General features: G+C 33.8%; 1 protein-coding gene across 2 annotated transcripts in view; it reads right to left on the reverse strand.

Moving 5' to 3' along the window:
• Positions 1 to 12853, reverse strand: part of LOC129234633 (brain-specific angiogenesis inhibitor 1-associated protein 2-like) — a 155859-nt gene that overhangs the window by 31521 nt on the left and 111485 nt on the right. For both annotated transcript variants that reach the window (XM_054868666.1, XM_054868665.1), the window contains exons 4-7: positions 8405 to 8466; positions 6051 to 6122; positions 765 to 893; positions 411 to 476 (exon numbers count right to left, since the gene is read on the reverse strand). In XM_054868666.1, coding sequence (XP_054724641.1) covers positions 411 to 476; positions 765 to 893; positions 6051 to 6122; positions 8405 to 8466 — 329 coding nt within the window. The remainder of the gene's footprint in view (positions 1 to 410; positions 477 to 764; positions 894 to 6050; positions 6123 to 8404; positions 8467 to 12853) is intronic.

Below are 12853 nucleotides of genomic sequence, written 5' to 3' on the forward strand. Positions count from 1 at the left end.
TCGCCATTAATTAAGGATGTATAAACGTTTAATAATTCACTTTCAAACTTTTTTTTCAAGCATGAGCGAATTAACCAATTCACCGCTACCCGAATTAAATAAAACTCCTTGTATAAGTACCTTACAACCTTTGATTTAAAAAAAAAAGCATTTTTTATAATCTGCAGAAACTTGAAATAAATGTTTAAATTTTTGAAATAAATTACTAGTATTAAAATCTCACAAACAGCAATTGGAATTTCTGGTAGTTGCTATACAGGTAAGAATATATTGACCAACAGGATGTGCGCATTGAGATGTTTCAGAAGATGGGCGTGTTTTTATTGTTCATGTGGTCTCAAGAAATTTAAAAGAAGAAAGATTAAAAGTTGAGTGATTCTTATCACTAGTTAAGGTTATAAAATACTCACTTGCTTTAAACTACGCTCGCAAAAACAGTCTAACTTCATTTTCTCTTCTTCTAATTGTTGCAAATTCTGTAAAAAAATGCAAAAAGTAATTATTTGTTGATCAATATATTTTGTATAATCAATGCCCTCATAAAAATTCTACTATTCAGTCCTGTCGTCCAGCATGAGAAGAGAGTTTCCATGCAGTGCTATCTTTTGTATTTGAATATAACAACTTAACCCGTGTAACAACTAGCATTGGTCTCCCTTACAACACTTCCCTGAATAAAATGTGTTGTAATTTAATGTAAAAGTCAACATTTTATACAACTTAACTAGTTTTCAAACCTAGAAAATAAGTGAGGATAGACTTACTCTGATTTCGTTATCTATATTTGATCCCTTCCCTTTATTTTTCTTCTTCTGTTTTTTGACCACGGCGACGGCTTTCAAATACGATTCTTGAAGGCACTTATGTTGTTGGATGAATCTTTTCTGTTCACACTGGAAGAATTTCAACATTCAGAGATCAAGGGGGGAAAAACCATGTACCACAAAAACTCGTCATAGAAAAATGCGAAATTGATAAAACTATGTTGAAAAATTTACCGTTTATACACTCACTGGTCAATGAATTAGAAACCTTTGAGACAACTTCTTGCCTTACTCGCACTGTGCAAGGGTCTGGAGGGAGTATCATGATATGGAGCATGTTCTGCTGGCATTCTTTGTGAAAGTATGTGGGGAGGGGAGGTTATTAACAGTTCGGAAACCACTAATTTAAACAGAATACTGATGCATTGCTTAGGTTACCTGTATATCATACATGACCAGGGAAACGCCGTCATGTGCAAGGTCGTACGGCGCACGACGGCGCCATAAACAAAAAAGGCGCCGAGCTCTACCAATCAAAATGCTCCAAATGGGGGGGGAAATCTTCACCCCAAAAAATAAAATTGCACTTTTCATTATATCTATAAAAGTAGTAGTGAAATTATACTGCTCATTAAAAAAGTAACCCTCCTTGCTGTCCATCTATAAGAAAAAATTGCCTTCTTGTATCTTAATGCTATTCAAAAGTGCAATCTTTTACACTGAAAACACATGATGCTGATCAATGCATACATTAGCATTTTTCTTCATGTGTGGAGCCATGAATGGTATTTCGGTATGTCTGTAATTTCACAAGTTTGAGTATACGAAGCAGCGCAAGAAATTTGCTATTCCCCATTTTGATTCTTGCGGAGAATATCGTAGGTATATTTAATTCGTGCAGTATGTCTTTTTGTAATTTATAGCTATTGTTCGTGGTAATTCCACTGCATCATGTTACCATACATTAAAAAACTGGTAAGCACATTTGCATATTATTTACATACAGTGGCTCCCAAAAGTGTTCGTACACCTACGACTTTCAATGAAATATGCCCTTATCGATTGGTTAGAATTAATATTTCCGAATAGGTATTTTATTATAAGATCTATGATCTATTTTTAACAAAACTACATGAAAATTTTTAATAAAACATTTTAACTTAATTTTTAAAAAATCAAAAACCAAAAAGTGCCGGAAATTTTATCTCACAAAAGTCTTCGTACACTTTGAAAAAACGTCAAAAAATTAGTAAATAATCTAACCTTTTAGTAAGTTATTATTTAGTAAAATATCATGCAGTAACAACAACAGCTTTTAAACATCTGGGAATAGATTTCATTGTTTTTTCTTTCTTTTTTGCGCAATTTCTGAGTAAGTGTTCAGCCGCACTACGAGTCTTACTGTTTCTAGTTCGCTTTTCGTTTCAATGGTGTATTTTCGTAATCTAGCCACCAGATATCTCCAAATATGCTCCATTTAGTTTAAATTTGGCGATTGAGGAGATATTTCTAAGCTTAAGGACAAATTTTGAGGCACCAAACGCGATCGTGTGCTTCTTATCGTTATCTTGATAAAAAAACAAAGTTGTTTCAGATTACCAAATTTTGGGCTAATAGTTTAAAATTGTTTTTTTAAATATTTAAATGAACAGCATAATTCATTATTTCGCCAAAAAATTCCAAATTTCCAAGTCCTGATGCTGAGATACACACTCACATAAGAACACCTTCACCGTCCTGATTAACTGATCCAACTAAGTTCTTAAGATTAAATTCCTCATTTTTTTTCTTCCATTTACAATTATACAACAATTTAACCCAAAATGTTGAATTTATTTTCATCTATAAATAAGACGTTGTTCGAAAAAGTTTTGAGCTTATTTATCATTGATTTTACGACGGAAAGCGTAAGCTTACTGTTTTTCGCACGAACAAGAATATTTCTGCGGGAAGAGGTCTCATTTAATCCAGCTAATCAGAAACCTTGGCGAACAATTTTAGGTAAAAATTAAACGTAAAATGTTTCATTCAATTCTGCAGAAACTTTTTCTGTTCTGAAATGTGTATTTTTCATGTTTTTTTTAACTGCAAACCTCTGATCACGCTTTGTTAACTTTGCCAGTTGACCTTTTCTTACCTCGTTTTCGATCCGATTTCTATCTTAAAAGCATTTTATCAAGCACTTCACTATAGAATGATATAAATTAACCAATTTAGAGACATTTCAAACCAATTTACCGCTACTGTGAGGGAAAAAATCAAATTTCCAATCGTGTTTTTTGTTTTCTACGCATACCTGCCATTTTAAAATTATAAGCAGAATATTAGGGAATAAATACACAAAAAATTAAAGGCAAATGACTTTATAGTGGCTTTACAATGCAAAAATAATAAAAAAAACCACATATGATAATTTTAATTATGAATTTATTGGAAAATATTTCAGTGTACGATGACTTTTGTGGCGTATCTCTTCTTTGTCTCTTTGTTTTTTGACAAATTTGAAAAATAAAATCTGGTAATATTTTGAAAAAAAAAACTACTGGGTTTTATTAAGAATGGCATAGGAATGGTGTGGAAAAAAATTGGACTTCATATTCGAATTCATTTTTGCGTTATTTTGGTTTTACTACAAAATTTCAAGGTGTACGAACACTTTTGGGAGTCACTGTACATTGTAGATTAACTTTTTAGTTTGGAAAGTAACGACTTGGTCATAATTACTCAATTCCTCCACCCCCTTTTTCTTCATTTATTTGTGTATTAAATGAAAGCAAGAGCTTTGGACAATGTGTTTGTTTTAGATATTAAATTTAATGTCTTTTTAACGATTTTGTGTTTTAGAATTATTTGTTTCACCGGCGGTTTCAGTACCAGATCGGTTTTAGATTTTATGGTTTAATATCCTCTACCATATTATCCTTCAATTTAGGAATATAATCAGTACCCTCTTGTTCCATGGTGCAACCTGAGGGGTGTAGGGGTCCACAGTGCATCCCTTTGGCTGCACCGCCCCGTGCTCCCTCCCCTCCAGAATGCTTAGTTGAATGCTTTTCAAAGATATTTACTACTGAAGGGGGGGGGGTGAACGCGTCTTTGGAAAACAAAGTAATTTTAATAAGGAAACAATGATGTTAGGGTAAACCTTTACTTTTTTTTAAAACTTAATACTTTTAAAACGAAATCTAAGTTAAACATTCTCAATAGTTTCAGCTAATTGGTCAGCTAATCCTCTTCCGTCCTATTTCTTTTTTTTTCTCATTTATTACTTTTCTTTTTTCTATAGTTCACCCAAAAATAAGAAAATTTTCAAAATGATACTCCCCCTCCCCCGCCAAAAACATTACGGAGCATCTTAAATTTCGTTTTCAAATCCTCAATTTCGCAAAAGCTCACGAATACGAAACAACATCGCTTGAAACTGAGTTCAAAAATCATTTAAAATTGCGTTTTTAGAGCTTCAATTTCGAAAGACTGCCGGCCCTGGTGTTACCAAATATGGTCTTACAATCACGTTTTTCGATTTCAATTTCAGAAAATATTAGGGCAAGGGCCTCCAAACCTCCTTTCCTTAATATAATCAAAAATTAGGTTTTTCAAACATCACTTACGAAAGCTTTAAGTTAGAATAACCTATGAATCACACTTCTCCTAATATCATAACTGCTTGAGTTTTGAGGACTTGAATTTTTAAAAAATTTCCAGGGGAAGTTCTAAAACTCCCTTTCTGCAAAAATCTGTCTACAATTGCGTTTTTGGAAGTTCAATTTCAAAAAATTGAAGGGGAGAAAAGGAATTGATTTCTATCTATAAAAAACACGATCGAGTAGAATCCTACAGTTCCATCCCTTATTCTAACGTCAATAAATATGGCCTACAATCCTGTTTTAAATCTTCAACTTCTATAAATTTCCGCGGAGCCTCTTGTACATTTTCCCCCATAACACCAGCAAAGACCGTCTAAAATTGCGTTTTTCAAATTACAAGTTTCAAAGTTTTTCCGCGGAAAACCTCCGGACCCCTCATATTAAAAGAGATATTGTTTTCAATTTATCCCCCCCCCCTAAAACTATTTTCTAGTTGCGCCACTGCGCCTGTTGTCATGTTTTGACAGGCATAAAAGTTTTATTAATTGTTCACTACTTAGAGATAAGATAGATATTCAAAGCGGCTTCAGCTTATATATTAAAATATTTTCTTCCTCCAAAACGCATTATTAGCATATGAGAGGAGCTGCTGAATCAAAATAATTTCGAGGTATGAAGTAAAAACGTACACCATATTGCAAAATTAAACATTCACACATTAATTTTTGTATAAACTAAATGCTAAACGTATTTTATTTTTCATTTAATATCTGTCTACAAAACCTTCCTCCAGGTGTTAGCTATATTTTCTTCGAACGCCAGAGCATAATGGCGCTCAAAAGACATTTGCGCGACGTCATTGATCAGGCTTGGCACGGCCCTGTACATGACGTACTATAGACTCAAACTGATAGTCACAGGAATAGAATATGTCTACCATAAGCTAAGCCGCGTTGAGAACAGCAAGCTCACAATTACATGCTAAAAGTTGTTTCTCTGTCAGCGCAGTGCCAATGCAGGGAAAGCAGCCTGTCCTTGCTACTCTGCATTCGAATTCCAAAGGTTCCAAATTTCCAGTGTTTGCACAGCGTTAGGTAATAAGTTCGAAGAATAGCAATGTTTTGGAACGATCGGAAACAATTTACTAAAAGATACGACTGAAATTGGACAATTTTTTGTATAATACCTCTTCAGGAGTTTAAGATGCAGTGGTGAAGTTGAAAAATCATCTCGGGTCGAGAACATTCGCAACAAAATTCTGTTAGGCTGGGTCGGCGGGTTAATTGCACATTGCTTTCCACGTGACATCTTTGCATCGAAGTGAACAGATGCAAAACTTGAGCAACGGAATGTTCGTTCCTATATTTTCTGGTATAAATTAGGCATCAATCATATAAAAAAGCAATAAGATTGGGGAAAGAAGATTTATCCTGAGGCGTTTTAACTGTATGTGTATTAAAACTTATCAGAAAGTTGTAATTTCTAAAATACACACAGTGAAGTACCGTTTATAAGTTTTTGAAGGGACTGCATGAAAAAAGCTTGTAAATGAAAAATCGTACTGTAGGTATACGTTAATGTGTATTGGACTCTACAGTGATCAATTTTAAAAACAAATAAATGATAAAACGTATAAACGAGAAACGTATAAACGGTGCTACACTGTAAGGTTAATGTTGAGAAAAGCACGCTTACTTACAGCTACGACTTTTGTATCTTTATCAATATTCGTCTCTAATGGCACAAGAAGATCCACGTAAAATGCTTTTAGCTGAAGGAAAACAAACAATATTTAATTTTGTGTATTTGCCATGAAAATTATTTACGGTAAGTGAATTAGCTACACAAGCACATTTTCACTTACAATATATTTCTAACAGATAACTAATTTCATACAGCTATAAATATATAGCTTAGTTTTTCCCCTTTTTACTAGTTAAATAGAATAGCAGTGAAAGCAAACTACTTACTCCTAACGTAGTAAAGAAGAAAATCATATAAATAAAATATTACATACAAATATAATTAACGTCAAAGCAGTGCCTTTGAAAGAAATTTAATTAACTGCTTTTCCGCCTTGTTTTGATGGGGAAAAAAATCTTGCTATTCTGAACAAAAACAGAAATTCTGAAGCAAGGAAATGTTTTTTTCTACTGCTTTTATTTTTTGCATAGCGAGAGTTAATTGTTTTTCATAGTTGTTACTTGTGATTACTCCAGAGAAGAGAATCATTTATTTTATCTTAACTATTAGATGAATTTTTCGAAATTTAAAACCATGTAGTACAGTAAAACCTGTCTACAACGATACTGTTGGAACATGAAAAAAATATCATAATAGACAGGTTATCGTTATAGACAGTATCGTTACACACAGGTTTCACTGTATACAGATTAAACTTTTTAAAGACTATAATTTTAATAGTAGAACTTACGTTCTTCGACTGTATAACTTTCTCAAGTAAGAACTATTTTTTATTCACATTCTTTTAACATCCATTTTCGTCTCACCGTATTCCTTTTCAAAGTGTTCTAGCTTTTCCCATTTTCTGTACATGGTGTATCACATTCCTCTGCAGGATTTGGAAGACTTTTTAAAGAAAATTACCAAAACAGCAACAACGTTAATTTCATGGGAGAAAGAAACTCCACAATTTTGCTTCCCAACTTTTCGATAGCTGAACCATTCGTAATACGGCATATCTCAAATTTAAATTCGTATTCTTCTCACTCGCTGTAACGTATCCTAATCCAAGGGTGCTTAATCTTTTTTCACCCGAGAGCCGCACCTCATTCTGAGATTAATCTCGCGAGTCAGAACACGAATGAAATTAAAATACATTTCAATCTTTTTGTGGACAGGATGGGAAAACGCGGAAAAAGATCTAAAATTACAGACCAAGAATTGATGTTTCGATCTGTTTATTGGAAACTATTTCTAGCAAAATGGCTTCTTCAAATTGACAACACTCATTCGTTACGCTGAATAAAGACTGCCTATTGTTTTCGCAGATTCCAGAATCTCTTTTGGGGTTCGTAACATGAACATTTCAACGGGTCATATGGATCAGCTTTTGGCCACATCTGGGTGGCGTGCCGTAGGTTGAACACCACTTTCTTACTCAATGGTAGCCAATGCGGATGTTATCTTTTAGCGGGAACCTAATAAACCACGTGACATACTGGGTGTCTGACACGCGATAATTGAACCCCATAAAAAATGCGGAGAGCGTGGTGGCCACGGAAGATGGCGATTGTCGTCGTCAGAATCTCGTCCAATCCAACGACCAGGAAGCTCGTCATTGAGGAAATGGCAAACCTCTGTCTGATAATAGAGAGCACTCCATCTTGTTGGAAAATGAACAACCATTGATCGTGACATGTTACCACGAGTGAAACAAAAATTGGATTTTAGATTTGATACATGCCACATCACGAAAGGATCACACATCGAAAATTTGTGGAACGAAATTTGTACATTTTGTTTCTCCGGTAAAGGAAATTGTGCTGATGTATTGGTAGTATCTTCGTTTTAATAAAGCAATTCCAACCTCGTAGGGAATTGTGTCACACCCAGAATTTGAATTTCTAACTTTTATTCATTGAATTTGGAGTAAAAAAAAGTCATTCTTGTACATTTTCATTAATTTTTTAAGGCTCATGTTGTATAAGGCTCTCAAACGTAGTTTAAGAGCGACACATCCGCCATCATGGTACTAAACGCCTCTTTCATACTGTGTCTGCTATGATGAAGTAGCGTGTTTTGTTTCTTGATTTTGGTTTCTTACTAACACCATGATAATTCAATCCAGAAGCTGAAGCACCACAATCAAGAAGAATACACGAGGCTTTACCATAGCAGAAATAGGACCTACCTAAAGCTACGATGTAGGGCTATAGTTTTGTATTCTGGTGAACGAGGAATTGCTTTAATACTACTTGATTAACGCGTTCACCTCGATAAACGGCCTAATCATGCATGAAAGTAGGCAATGCAATTTTATAGCTAACCTACTTAAGAAAAATTATAATAAAATTGTTCACACAAACCTACAATGTTTAACTGTTGAGATTGGATTTCCTTATGCACATCAACAAGCTGCAGCAAAGCTGTTCCTAAATTGAAAAAAAAACACCAAGTAAGTAACTTCTCAAAAGTAATGCAATAAATACAGGGTTTTTCAAAAAAAAAAAAGAATGACGGAGTTTTATACAACTAAACGATTTGGGAATATCGAACCTACAATTGTCTGGTAGAGCTTGAATGAAAGAGCAAGTCAGTAACGCTTCAATTGGCTACCTCACTAGCATTTTGAAGAGAGCAACGTTTTAAAGATGACACTCCCTCAGCATTGAATAGGTCATCAAGTGAGAGATAATTTTTAATTTTATGATTGGCCCCTTAAGACCTAACACTTCTTTTTATAGAGGATATGTAAAAAATACTGTGTTTGCACCCCTCTGACCCAGGGCCGCAGAGAGCCAAGGCGGGTCCCTAGTCAGTTCTGTAAACGGGCCCCCCGCCCTCTTTCCAAAAAAAGAAAAAGTAGAAAAGAAGAAAAAGGAGAAAAAAAAGAAAATAACAAAAAACTGCTTACTAGAAAATAATTAACTCTATAAAAGTACCACTACAGTAAGTACCATAAAAATAAATTTCACTTTATCTTTACGTTTCCGATTATTCGGAGTTCCCCCCAACCCTTTTCTTCCCTTTCTTTTTTCTTTCTTTCTTTAGCAATCACGATTGCTTATTGTTCTCACTTGACCGTTCTTGATGGTGTGGTTCAAGTTTCAGCTTGGAACAGGGGCCTCTGCAGCACCAGTGCGGCTCCTCTGGTCCTGAGTACTGTCCCCCGGTAGCTGCTGCTCCTCTTCGGTGGCGTTCATGTTCTAGACCCATGCACGCTCATACACACTCACACACATACACACTCGCGCCTTTACACACATACAAACACGCCAACGTGCATACACACAGGTCTACGCGCACATACAAATCTACACATACACAACTGTACATATGTAACCGCCTAAGAGGAGGGACAGGAGCCGTTTCTAGAAACAAGTGAGCAGGGTAGTAACAAATAAGTAGGGTCCTGTCGCAACTCGTGTTTGCAAAAAACAATTTGAATTCAAAATTTCAGAATTCAAATTAATTTTGAAAACTCAAAAGGTTTTTTTTTTTTTTTTTTTTGCATCAGTGCCTCCGGCCTCCCCAAGGCCCGAACACCTAGTTTCCGACCAGGCTGACGTGGCCTCTCGTCGGGCTAACTAAGAAACTGGATCACTGCAACAACTGCTTCTGTGTCTGGGAATATGCTACAACGTGAAAGGCAGTAGATGCTTTGAATGGAAGTAACTGTTAATGATGGAATAAATATGATAGCCAATCAGTAAGCAATTGGAAACACGAGGGCGTGCTGATTAAGTTATGTTGTAGGGTAGGTTGGGGTAAGTAGGGCCCATTTTGAGAACAGTTCGTCTTTGAAACCTTATTCAAAAGCTTTGAAACAAAAAAATTTAAACTTATTGTCTTATTTTACCTTGGACATTATTAATGAAATAAAAATCATTATTTTCTAAAATCATGATTTAAATATTCTTAACAATTATATTTTTTAAAAAAATCAGATGGGTGTCCCATTTACCCCATAATAAGGGGTAAGTGGGTTACCCTCCTTTTATTTAAATTTAAAATCAAGCATATATAAAAAAAGGGGTAAGGTGGTTTTATTTGATAAAGTATGTAAATTTTTAGTATTAACTTTTTTTTTATAAGCGCATCTATTTACGAGATATTTACTGTCTTGTAAAACTGCATAACAGAAAATTTTTAAACAAAAAGCAAAAAAAAAAAAAAAAATTACATCTGGGAAATTTATTAAGAGCCTATAGATATATATTTTACTTTTAACACAAAAAGGTATGTTGAATAAACACAATCCAGTTAATTAAGGTCAATTTAGGTAAATTAGTCAAAAAATCATAAGCTGAAAAAAAAGGAAACACTAAATGGATTTGTCTTTTTAAAGTGTGCTAGGAAGAACTATCATCAAACTGGATTTCATCCTCAATAATAATTCCAACATGCTCTGCACCAGACCAATAAAAACTCAACATTTCTATTCGTTCTTGCTACAGTATTTGTTTTTAATTTGTATCATCAACTTCCAATATTAGACCTACATAATACTTTATGGTTTACTTTGCTGTAAGTTTCAAATACATAATACCTGCTTTAGCGGTTTTTTATATCTGAACCATCAATTCCTATAACTAATCAGAGTTGTTTTTGATTTTGAAATCCTCATTATTATAGGGGAACCCACTTTACCCCTTTCAGCGAAAACTTACGGAGTAAGTGGGACCACTCCTCTTAAACACTTATTAACATTTTATACAAAAATTCTTGTTTCAGTATGAACTTTGAGTTAAACTATAAGTGAAAAATTTGTGATTATAAAAAATAGTAAAAACTAACCTGGAAGCACTTCTTCGAAAAATGTTGCTTGAACTCGCAAAAAAAAAAAAAAAAATATTTTTAAGAATTTGTTTTGGACTACGTGCTATGGCCTAGTAAAAAATTCCAGGAAACCCAAATGTATGCAAAACCAATCACTGTGTTGATGTTTAACATGATCAGTGCAAAAAAAATTTGAAAACTTTATCTATATTTCAGTTTTATTGGGGTCACCCACTTACCCCAACCAACCCTACCAATAACTCACTCAGAGATTTGATGACAAAGAATTTGCTGTTATCTCAATCATGTGAAATCAGCATTCAGATAAAAAAAAAAAATTATCGTACGAAATCGTATTATAACTGCCACAGCTTTTTATCCAACACTAAACATTTTGATGCCACTTTTTCTACTAGCTGTATTAAACAGATCTCCAATTTCGATGTCTCCTATGATTTACAGAGATTGAAAAATGACAAATAATCTTTAAACTAATCGCGTAAATGATTTAAATACTAACAGCAAATTTAATGGCAAAAATTAATATTTATATTTTTTTCGCTTGAAATCTCATGTAGTTAACAAAAAACAGTACCAAACCATTGTGTAAAAATAAAACCTCAATATTGCTCGAGCAATTAGAAATTAAGAAGAAATTCTTGACGGATAAACAAAGAATGGATGATTAGCATTTTGTAAGATATTAGTAAAGAAAATACAAGTAATTCTTGAAAAAGAAAGAAAGAAGGATTAATAAAAAACCTCACGAATAATCTGCAATCTGAGCTACATTTAAAAGAGAAAATTTAGATATTTGAATAAATGAATTGGAGACACAGCTTTGATAAATGAAAACTAAAAGAAAAAAAATTTGAGAAGAAAAATTCGCGAACTTGTATAAGAAGCTTTTTAATCCTATACATTGCTGAGAAGCTTAAGTAGATTCGAAACCTTCGATACTGTTTAGAAGAAAAAAAAAGCTCACGATCTTTTTTTAAAAATCTCAGCCACAATTTAAAAGAGGACCAGTTTGTGAGCTAAAAACGCCCTCCACGTTTGCATTTTAGAAAGAAAAGAAAGTCTGAAAAATTCCCCAAAGACAACATAAATTTACATCATTTCAAGCAATAAGAGAATGCTTTTCCCGAAGACAATAAATAGGAAGAAAAAAAGACTTTTTTTAGCAAAATGAAAACAACAAAAGGAAGAAAAAAAGAGAAAAGAAAAAGTAATCGGAAAACACAGTTGAAAATATGCAAAAAAAAGAGGATGAATTTTTGAAGTATGGTAAAACATAACGCACTCAACTGAGGCTTTGTTTTAAAACATCTTTCGAAATCGATATTAAAAAATGGTACAAAACAATGCACGAGGAGACGCTCATATGTTAAACGTCTCTACTTGAAATAAAATGTTCCATCGTTTGTTTGTTTTTTAATCTGAATTCAACGGCGCAGTTTGGAAAAAAGACATTAATTATTTTAAGAAATATTAATACTGCCATCAAAAATATTATTTCTTCAAAAGTATTAAAAAGTACATTTATGAATACGTACAATTGACACAGACCAAAAGATTGTATGTATGCACAAGGGCTTACAACCTTTCACAATTCCATCCTCTCCCCCCCTCCCCCCCCCCCAAAAAAAAGAAAAAATTCAATTTCATCACAGAAAACAAACGACGATTGTAAAATAGATATCTTAAAAAAGGAGACTTGTTTTCAAAACCATTATGCAACTGTTGGATCTTCTAGTGAACTTGTCTCAATCAATTACATCACGTTCATTAAATATCAAATGAGTTTAATGGAAAATTAGCGCAACGGAAAGTTGAACATAAAAAACAAGTTCCATCAAACATATCTAAACAACGAAAAACATGTAGCCCATGAATATCATCGATGAAAGTTAAGATGTGGTTGAATGAATCTCAGAACGGGAAGAGGAGTTGATAGGGAAAGTAGACAAAGAAATGTTGTTCACTTTTGGCGGGGAGGGTGCGTGAGGGATATTAATTTGTGTGATCCGCTGAAAAAGA

The sequence above is a fragment of the Uloborus diversus genome, chromosome 1 (assembly GCF_026930045.1).
Source record: "Uloborus diversus isolate 005 chromosome 1, Udiv.v.3.1, whole genome shotgun sequence".
In the NCBI taxonomy this organism is placed as follows: Eukaryota; Metazoa; Arthropoda; class Arachnida; order Araneae; family Uloboridae; genus Uloborus; species Uloborus diversus.